The sequence below is a fragment of the Chrysochloris asiatica genome, unplaced genomic scaffold (genome assembly GCF_000296735.1).
Source record: "Chrysochloris asiatica unplaced genomic scaffold, ChrAsi1.0 scaffold00172, whole genome shotgun sequence".
Taxonomy (NCBI): domain Eukaryota; kingdom Metazoa; phylum Chordata; class Mammalia; order Afrosoricida; family Chrysochloridae; genus Chrysochloris; species Chrysochloris asiatica.
Genome location: NW_006408690.1, coordinates 3,358,865 through 3,369,775, shown reverse-complemented (window position 1 = coordinate 3,369,775; position 10,911 = coordinate 3,358,865). Strand labels below are relative to the sequence as shown.

The following is a 10,911-nucleotide window of genomic DNA, read 5'->3' as shown; positions in this document are numbered from 1 at the left end:
GACGTCTATGTATTACCTTTAGTAAAACTTCACTTGCATGGGATATCAAAGATACTGCTCAATGATTTCTGTATTCTCTTGGGTCACCTCTTTTTCGAATGGGTGCAAATATGTATCTCTCCAATCTGTTGGGCAGATAGTTGTCTTACAAATTACAAATTTCTTGGCAGTGATGAGTGAGTGCCTCCTGTGCTGCCTCACTTTCTTGAAAGATTTCAGTTTTTATTCCATCAATTCCTGGTGCCTTGTTCTTTGCCAATTCCTTCAATTCACCTTGGACTTCCTCTTTCAGTGTCATTAGCTCTTGATCATATGCTACCTCTTGAAACGGTTGAACATCAACCGTTTCCTTTTGGTACAGTGACTCTGTGTATTCCTTCCATCTTCTCTTGATGCTTTCTGCATCATTCAATAATTTCCCCAGAGAATCCTTCAGTAATGAAAATCGAGGCTTGAGTTTTTTTCTTCAGTTCCCCCAGCTTGAGAAATGCTGAGCGTGTTCTTCTTTTTTGGTCTTCTGACTCAATCTTTGCACATTTTGTTGTAATATTTGACTTTATCTTCTCGAGCTGATCTTGGATATTTTATGTTCAGCTCTTGTACCTCCTCATTTCTTTCATTTGCTTTAGCATCCCTATGTTGGAGAGCAGGTTTGAGAGTCTCTTCTGACATCCATTTTGACCTTTTCCTTCTTTCTTGTCTTTTTAATGACTTTTTGCTTTCTTCCTGTCTGATGTTCTTGATGTCATCCCACAACTCTTCTGCTCTTCAGTCATTACTGTCTAATGTACCAAATCTGTTCTTGGGATATGTTCAAGGTCATATTTTGGCTTTTGTGAACATTTCATGTTCTTCATCTTCCGTTTGAATTTGCATGAGTAATTGCTGGTCTGTTCCACAGCCTGCCCCTGGCCATGTTTTGACTGATTTCATGTATAGTAGACAGTTAGACACCATTTCATTATTATGCTATCAAGGCAGAGTAAATTAATTCTTAGATTCTGAAACCATTTTCATTATGATTTTCGATTCATCGTCCACTTACACAACACTGTTTGCAAAGAATCAGATAACACAGACTTGTAAACAGTTCTCTAAAGCTTAATTAACAGGACTTTTTTGTTGTTGTTAAGTGCTGTTGAGTCTATTCCGGTCCATAGCAACCCTGTATTGGGTTTCCAAAGAGCTGCTGATGAGCTTGAACCACCGACTTTGTGGTTCAAATGACTTTGCAGTCTGATTCATTAGCCCAGAGTCCCACACCAGGACTTCAGTGGGACTTTACTCACGTGCAATTGATTGTTCTTTAAAAAAAAACACTGGTTACATGAATATTTTACTTGGCTATGATTTGGGTCAAAATGATCTATACGAGAGTAAGTCAAAATTATCCACACTCTAGCTGTAGAATATTTATTCAACTTTTAGAAAAGGCAAATACATCATTTTTCAACAGACTCTCCTTGATTTTTCAATACATTTTGTCCATCTGTCAACATGCTTTAGTATTCCCTTATTAAAATTTATTTTAGACTGAGCTTCAAGCCATGAATGCACTGCTGTCTTCACTTCTTTATCAGAAGTGAATCTTTGTCCTCAAAGAGATGCTGAATTTCAGAGGACCAAACAGGTGAAAGACCGTTGGAGCAAGATCAGGACTGTAGGGAGGATGATTTAACATCTCAAAACAAAAGTTTTTGCAGATTGTCAACAGTGTGGGCAGAGTTGTGTGGATATGCATTGTCATGCAAGATCGCAAAGCCTTTGGTTAGGAATCCTCTTGTTGAATCCCATATTTAGGCTTTAGCTCCTCAGAAAGTCATCTCACTGTAAGGAACACTGTTGATTGTTGAACCTTTTTCCTGATAGTGTTCCAATACTGGCTCTTGAGAATCCCAGAATACTGTAAGCATCCATTTTCTACCAGGTTGTTGACTTCACATTTTTTTCTTGATTGGCGATTGAGGATGTTTCCATTCCATACTCTGCTGTTTACTCTGAGGCTCTTAGTGATGAATGCATGTCTCATTTTTTTATTTTATATAAAAGAAAACTTTTACCTTCCTTTGAGTATCAGTCCAAATTTTGTTTCAGATATTCACGTTCCCTCTTGCACAGCAATAACCTTGAATGGAAAGCACTGCATTCAACATTGTTGTTGTTGTTAAGTGCCTTCGAGTCGGTTCCGTCCGACTCATAGCGACCCTGTACAGGGTTTCTGAGGCTGTAAATCTTTACAGGAGCAGAAAGCCTCATCTTTCTCCCGCGGAGCAGCTGGTAGTTTCGAACTGCTGACCTTAAGGTTCACAGCCCGATTCGTAACCACTACGCTACCAGAGCTCCTTGCATTCAACATTACATTCAACATTAGTTTTAATATAACTGGAGTGCGGGTAATTTTTGACGCATTCTTCTATGTGCATTTTCAAATTAGATAGCTTGGGTTGTTACCTAGTTGATTGACTGTCTAGGCAGCTTTGCACAAATATTATTTTGCAGAGTGCTGTATTGCATATGGTAGGCATTTAGTATAGATACTTAAATGAATTGAAATAGCTAATTCTTAAATTCAGAGATCTTTTCTAACCAAGTTAATTGATTTAGGCACATGGTGGCCACTGACCAACCTATACTCACAGGTAAGAGAGTTGACACAGCTTAATAAAAATGGTTGATTTTGTGATACTTATAGTATGAATTTATGTTAAATCATAAAAACACAAGTAAATTTTTGATATAATGCACTCTTGTATATATAATGTAAATTTCCACTCTTTTCACCATAGTTGTTGCAATATATGATTATACAAAAGACAAGGATGATGAGCTTTCGTTTATGGAGGGTGCAATCATTTATGTCATAAAGAAGAATGATGATGGCTGGTATGAAGGAGTCTGCAATCGAGTGACTGGTCTGTTTCCTGGGAACTATGTTGAATCAATCATGCACTATACTGATTAAATTTTTTGCTTTTAAAGTAGATTCTCCTTATTACTCAGTCATACTGTGGGACTATTATGGTTAACAGAATTGTCTTAATATGTTTTACAATGTGCCCATATTTTCAGGACATGCTGTTTTATTGATAATAATTGAATGTCTACCCATAAGTATAACTCTTTGAGGCAGTTTATGTAATTTATACAGGAAGCTGTCCATAACTGATTATGCTTATGTATTTACTTACACATTGTTAAATTTATGACCAGCTTAAATATTCTGGGAAAAGTGGGGTATATTTAAATCATGATTCAGATTGTACCATTACATCTTTTAGTGCAGCATGGTTACTAACACTGTCAGACTAATATTAAAATCAGAAAATTTAAGTACTGGTGCTGGTCAGATTTTTTGTTTAGATTCTCACTTTTGAACTATACTATTTGTTTAAAGCATGCATACAAATTTATGTATTGAAATATACTTTTTAAAGATCCAGGATGCTTCCAAATTGTGTCATATTTACCTGGAGTACTCATACTTTAAGCCTCTTGAATTGAGTCTCTCAGGTCTCCATGTGAAACAAAACAAACAAAAAGGTGGTCTGTAATGTTGTAATTTGTACCTAAGTTTTTTAATAAGTGAATTTGCATTACGAATTTTTTTCATTCATAAATACGTAAGTGAACCAAAGGTCTTTGTCCTTTCCTTCATTGGTTTGCTTTAAAAAAAAATAAAAGATGCTGATTATTGGAGAATTATGGTTCTATTTTCTCAATATATTGACTTTGGAAAAAATTTAGCCTTACGTCAATGTGTCCCAACAGCAGTGTGACTGATTACTGCAGATTTAAAATCTGAAATGGTTATTTACAAGTCAATCTACTGAATTAATTTTTTCAAGCTAAGAACATGTGTCATAATGTGCACACTCATTCTATAGGTAAAATTCTTATGGATTGCCAAGTCAGTCCTTCAGTTTTACAGCACTATTGTATATTGGTTCAGTGAAAGGAAATTATAAGTATCTTTTACATACTACTGTTGTAAAAGTGGATGCAAATAAAAGTGGATGCAATTCATTTTTGAATAGGCACTATTTAATCCATTATTTGGCAGAAGCAACATAGCAAGATTTTACAATAAAACAGTTGGGAAAGGAGGTGAATCATTCATCAGTGAACAGGGGGTATAACCTAACCAACAGATGTGTATTGTCTTTGGACATAACTGAAATGCAACACATGCACTTTGTGTGTCTCCTCTTAATTTACGGGAGGGCTAGAGGGATATTTTCTCATCTTGTGTATAATTCTATATTGTTTAGGGAATTAGGATAGAGTATTCAAGTGTGGGTTTCTGTGTATTGAGGATTGTTTGATTTTCAAATTACAGTTATGTATACTGGGCGATACAGCATAGTGAATGGTAAGAATGAATAGTGGAAAACATTTATTTCTCAAAATTAAAGACCATTATTGCTAACAAATCCATGTGACTGTTTCATATGCATTTTACCTGTTAATTTTAAACATGATTTCAGTGTCATTAGTGATCAACTAGCTACTTTTCTGCTTTTCATTTTTTGAGTGGACTGTTCTCTTCATTTGTATATAACCTGTTGTCCAAATTTTATGTACAGTCTTTTATAATAAACCATTCTCTATAAATTTTGGATACTGTTCAAGTTTGACTAATGCGGACCTAAGTAGAGACTTCACAGTTCCCTGACCTTCACTGCTGTGCTCCCTTTGCCTTGTCAGTAAAGGTGAATCAAGACAAACCATTTGAATTTTAACATTATTTATTTGTGTAATGGCTTTACGTGTGGATATTAACAGTGTAAACAATACCACACATAACCATCAAGATACCTCAATTAGAATTTACAGGACTAGAATGGCAGATTGAGATGGCTTAATTACCTAGTTACAACTTTCTTCAATATAATTTTCTTTAAAAAGTTTTCTGAAAATCTTTGCTAATTAAAAAAAAAAAAATTGCCCATCAGTTAAGGTTGAAATGAGTTTTTGGTTATCTGCACATGAAGCAAATGAAATGTATTTGACAAAAATTCTTTAGGCACAGTCTGGTAAAATAGCTGCCAGAAAGAACAGAAAGAGTTGTCATTTATCTCTTGTGAGTACAGTTTCCGAAAGTTGAATGAGGGCGTCTCTTTCTGGAGATGGTCGCAGTTTACTGATCTCTCTTATTGCTTCATGGCAGTACCGCTGGGCGAGGTAGGTTGTTTGTTGCACACCATCACTCTATGGGGTACAGAACAGATGCATGTCATTGACGGGACCAGCTTATCTATCCCTGCTATAATATATACTAAAATACACTTGTGAGTTCAGATGAGATGAGGGTGGTAAGCTGTAACAGTAATAGCCCAACTATGTTACTGTATTTCTTATGCACTTAAGACATGTTATGAGGAGTCCCTGAAGATGGACATTATGCTTGGTAAAGTTGTTGAGTGCCGCTGTAAAGTAGGTCAGGGGGGGAAAAAAATAAAGACCGACAGAGTGACTACACCAGTGGGCTCATACACAGCAATGACTGAGCATGGAGCAGGACCAGGCAGTGTTTCATTCTGTTGTGTATAAGGGGTCACCATGAGTAAGAACCTACTGTGACAACACCTAATACCAATGTGTCTGGTCTCTAATTCATAATTCTAGCCTCCTCAGTTTTTTATTGTTAATGCTTTTTTTCTCAGATAATGAAACACAGCTTAGTTTTTAAGTTACCAGTTTATTAGATCTGTATACATACATACCATTTTTAAATGACAAACCTAAAATGAAAGTTTTGGTTTTTCAAAAATGAGACTATGCTAAAGTAACTATTGCTACTATTAGGATTTCAGTTCCTATATGCATACACTTATTGCAAACAATCTGTGAAATCAGTAGATGTCTGTATAAAAGTTCTCTCAGTAATATACTTAGTCTTGTTGGGGTACCTTCAAATAAGAGGATACTGAAAACAAAAGCGTTATTTGAAGACCAGCTAGCTCTGAACTGATCTTCCCAGTTTTAAGCCAGAGCAAAGCTAGTAAAGAAGCAAAGCTAGGGACTTGTCTTGGATTTATCAATACGATCTACTGAGCAAGGTCCAACCAAAACAATGGCTTCCAAGAGGGATCTGCTGGGCCAGTTCAAGTGAAGGCAAAGAGGTCAACTCAGGTTATGGCAGTGGTTTTTCATATGATTTTCTCAATAACGGGACAATCGTGGAGGCTTATTACAAAGAAGTTATAAGAAAATGGAAAACTGCATTGGTGAGAAAGGCCAGGAAATCTGTGTCAAATTTTTTCCCCATTTTGACAGTGCACCTGCTTCCTCTTTGAGGGTAGCATGCATGACAATGACTTTCTTTTGCATTCGGAATTCATGGATGGTTGGACTAGGTATAGAAATCTAAGTTTAAGATCACTTGGAGGGCCTTCCTCCACTGCCTTCTAATACTCAGTGTTTTGGTAGTTTAACACTATGCCACTTTTTTTTTTAATGTTTTATTGTGAATTATGTGATAGTTTACATGGAAGAACATTCATCCTATCATCATCCTATCGTATATTGTTTCACTGCCAAGGTTACAATCCCCTCCATGCATCATCAGCTAACCAAAGGGTATACTCTGCAAGCCTGCCCCCTGGCCATCAGCACACAGCCCCCTCCCTCTCCAGGTCCAAAGTCCCCCTATGCCACTGTTTTTGGACATCCTTTTTTAACTTAGTTTTTCTGTTTTTTTTTTTCATTCTCTTGCTCTTGCTTGTCTGTGTAACATTTTGGAATCCTACGGAGTTACTGTTTCACAATCATTTGAAGTTCTTAGAGCATTTTTACAAACATTTTAAATTAGTATCTTTAAATCCACTTAGAAGGGGATTTCAAAAAGTTCATTATTTTTTATCTCCAGTTTTTCATGACTTTTGAAGCCTCTGGTATAATTTGAAACCCTTTCATGCTGTTTAGTAATCTGAGGTTGTCCGTTCGTATTTACTGAGAACATTAGGAATTCTGTGTGAACAAGGGGTTAGATTTGAGGCCTTTGGAGAACTTGTTTAGAGAACACCCCTGTGTATTTTTTTCCCTGAGTACAATTCTGCCTAAGCATGAGGGAACATCCCTGTTTTATGTAGGAGCTACAGTTTATCCCCCTCTTCAAATCCAGTTCTCACCCCAGCCTTGAGTACTACTATTGCCTATGTTAAAGCCTCTCTGTAGTCTCCAGCTCTGATTTCTGTATTGTCTGCAGCCCCCTCTCCTACTGAGTTTTTTAATTACTGCAAACCACTCTTCAAAGATGTAGGATAACTTACAACTAATTATGATGTTTAAGGAGCTCTGGTAGCATAGTGGTTACGAATCTGGCTGCGAACCGCAAGGTCAGCAGTATGAAACTACCAGCTGTTCCATGGGAGAAAGATTACTTTCTGTTCCTGTAAAGGTTTATAGCCTCGGAAACCCTGTACAGGGTCGTTATGAGTTGGAGTTAGGAGGTTGAATAGGAAAGCCAGTATCTTAAATCATATTTGCTTAATAAAAAGCTTTTGTTCATTCTGTCTCATTCACTAAATCTATTGTCTCCAACTGACTTGTTTTGTGGAAATAGCTTATTCTCAAAAGAGCAAAACTTCCAAAACTAAATATGCACAAATATTTGGCCTTCTACAGGATACCTCTAAGGATATTTTAAACACTCGCAATGTATTTGAAGCAAGTTTATAAACCTTGAAAGTTAAACAGTTCTTTAAAATAAAAACTCTTGTGAATGCCTAGTTTGCTTATGTTGGTTTTTGTTCTTTTTTTTAAAATTATTATTTGTTTAATCACATGTTCACAGCAGTTTGGTGTCTCTGGGTGGTGCAAATGGTTAAGCATACCACTACTAACTGAAAGGTTGGTGATTTGAATTCACCCAACTGTGCCTCAGAATCTGGTGATCTGCTTCTGCCCTGACAACCCTGTGGAGTACAGTCTGCTTGCACACATTGACCTTGGCAGCTGATTGGGTTTTTGGTGTTATAGCAGTTCTGTAGGGTATACTAGGAAAGACTGCTAGTCTAGTTGTGATGAGGGCTTGGACCAGGCTAGTTAGTGGTAAGTTTGGAAGACTGGGAGAACCAGGATGCTACTGACAGAGGAAGGAGGAGTCCTAAAGCAATGGCTCTCAACCCTGGTTATTCATTAGAATCACTTGTAATTAGTATTTAAAAATAAAAAATAATCCCCAAGTCTACACAAGGGCAATTAAATTAGAATCTTTGGGATGTAGTCTACAAGAAAAATGACGTTATGCATTCTTTTCTTCTCAGTTTTTCTCAAATCAGGAGTTGACCAAATTTGTTTTTTTGTCACTTGTTATTTAATATTAAATTATTTGGTTAAAGGATGTTGCAACCTACTTGCTGCCTGCCCCCCGCCTTTTTTTTTTAAATATAATAATCTTACCTTTAACACATATTGTCGAGCTCTGTCCACATCTCCTGGCAAACTGAACCTTCTCATGATCATGGCATTCATTTCTGGGAACTGACCACAAAGAAAGAAAACTCATTGCTCTTGCAAAGATCAAGTGTTACCATAACAGTTGAAAAAAAAAGTGGATGAAATGTCTAGATGTTATGGGAAGCAGTAAATGTGAGGAGTTAACTCATTTGTGACCCCCTTGGCCACATGCCACCCACACAAAACTTCAGCCTGTCAGGTTTGTTGGGAACTCCTATCCCAATTGGTGCCACCTGGTGGGAATCTGTATGATGTTAAGTGTCGAGCTGATTCGACTCAGCAACCTTGTATGCTGTTTCGAGAAACTTGTGGGATTGAACCGACAACCTTGTGGTTTGCAGTTTGGTGCTGATCCTACAGAGATACAGCAGGAATCCGGGGTATCTGTATAGCTGCTTGAATCTGCAAAAACAGGTCTCTCTCCACCAATCCTACCATCACAGTCAACTTGGAACATTTGCCTCCCACATAATCATATCAAAAAAAAGTTTTCTCTAGATTTCAGCATGCCTTTCATTACTGAATGAAAACACAAGGTTAAAAAAAAAAAATTAAAAGCAGAAAATAACTTGGTCATGAAAAGATTAAGGAAGCTGAACTGAGTGCAACTGCGTGCTCGGGGAGGGAGCAGCCGTTACAGGGTTGCAGCTCGAGGATGTTCTGAGTTAACCACTTGGGTAAGAAAGGGGAAGGAAACAAAGGACAGCTCTAAAATGAAAAAAGCTTCTAGAACAAGAATTTGGTATATCATACAACCATTGTTCATTCTAAAGTGAAAGATGACAAAACCCGGACCCTAACCTTTTACTTGTTCAGCATTTTTATATAGCAAACATTTTAAAAATGCCAAATAGTGTTCAAAACACTTTACACCTCACAATCCTCATTCTACGGATAAGGAAACATGAGTAGAAAAGCTAAATGCTTTTCCTGAATTCTTAAGCTAGTAAGTGGTAAAGCCAGGCAGTTTTACTTTAGTTCTTGTAACCCAAATTTTTGATCCCCGAATTCACTCTGAGGAGGAACCTGGGGGTGGTCCTAAATCTTGCTTTAATAAGTTTTTTCTGAAATTAATAATTCTTCCTGCTCTTTTACCTAGTCATAACTATATTGTAATGAAGTTCTACAATCAGTAAATACATTTGCTTATTTTTTCCTTTATGTGAAAATATTTACCTTTTAAAAATGGAAGCAGACTTTAAACAATTTTAAAAAGAAAAATAGTGTTTAGGTCCTAACAGTAGCCAGCTGTTTTCTATTTCTATTTAACTGAGCCATGCCACTTGAGTATTTTACTGTGGTAATGGCCTCTTTTTAATGGCTACAAATGCTGAAATAAGTCCATCACTGTAACTTCTCAGCTGTTTGGGTAATAAAGTTGAAATCTGATGTCCTAACAGTGTTATGTTTAATTCTTTGGGGACCTATAGGATACCACCATTATTTTCAGTCTATTAGATTTCTTGGGAAGCTATCCTAGTTAATCCTATGTAGGGTTGCTATGAGTTGGAACCAACTCAATGGTACTTAACAATCGCCTTGTGGGGATCTAGTTGGAATCTGAAGAAATGGGTCTCCTCCCCAATCCTATGTATACCACATAACTGTACAAAAATCCATGATTATTTCAAAGTTTATTTTCCCTTGATTTCAGTATGCCTCCAATTACTGAAAACACATGGTTATCAACAAACAATTTCGAGCAAAAAAGAATTCATTAATAAAAGGGTTAAAATAGATGCATCCCTGCTAACTTTTTTTGGTATAACTAGAAAAAAAACAACTAGAAATCAACAATAAGACCAAAACAATAAAGTCTAATATATGGAAACTTTACAACATCCTGCTGAAAAACGACTGGGTAAAAAAAGAAAGGTGAATTCACAAAGTTCCTAGAAACAAATGAGAATGAAAACACAACATACCAAAATCTTTGGAACACGGCAAAAGCAGTCCTGATGGGACAATTTATTGCGATAAATGCACACATCCAAAAAGAGGAAAGAGCCAGAATCAACACATTAACACAGCATCTTCAACGATTAGAAGCAGACCAGCAGAGGGAACCTACAGTCACCAAAAAAAGGGAAATAATAACGATAAGAGCAGAAATAAATGAGATGGAAAACAGAAAAACTATACAAAGATTTAATAGGACAAGAAGCTGGTTCTTTGAAAGGATTAATAAAATTGACAAACCATTGGCAAAACTAAAGAAAAAAGGGAGAGGACACAAATCATATTAGAAACCAAACAGGTGAAGTCACAACAGAATCAAATGAAATAAAAAAGATAGTAACAGAATCCTACGAAGAGCTGTACTCCCAACAAATTCGAAAATTTGGATGAGATGGATACATTTCTAGAAAAACACGACCTACCTAAACTTACTCAGACTGAAGTAGAGAATTTGAACAAACCCCTAACAAAAGAAGAAATTGACCAGGTCAT

The 10,911-nt window shown here is 36.6% G+C and overlaps 2 protein-coding genes across 14 annotated transcripts in view; one reads left to right on the top strand and one right to left on the bottom strand.

The window, feature by feature from the left end:
* The window catches only part of ABI1 (abl-interactor 1), a 123,754-nt gene extending 118,803 nt beyond the window's left edge, over window positions 1-4,951 (top strand). For 8 of the 13 annotated variants that reach the window (XM_006871670.1, XM_006871669.1, XM_006871666.1 and 5 more), the window contains one exon: window positions 2,787-4,951. In XM_006871670.1, the coding sequence (XP_006871732.1) occupies window positions 2,787-2,962 (176 nt within the window). In that variant the 3' untranslated portion in view covers window positions 2,963-4,951. The remainder of the gene's footprint in view (window positions 1-2,786) is intronic. The other 5 variants (XM_006871662.1, XM_006871658.1, XM_006871663.1 and 2 more) reach the window with 3 other exon arrangements.
* The window catches only part of PDSS1 (prenyl (decaprenyl) diphosphate synthase, subunit 1), an 82,105-nt gene continuing 75,921 nt past the window's right edge, over window positions 4,728-10,911 (bottom strand). The window contains 2 exon segments of the mRNA XM_006871671.1: window positions 4,728-5,208; window positions 8,404-8,484. Of these exon segments, the coding sequence (XP_006871733.1) occupies window positions 5,068-5,208; window positions 8,404-8,484 (222 nt within the window). The 3' untranslated portion in view covers window positions 4,728-5,067.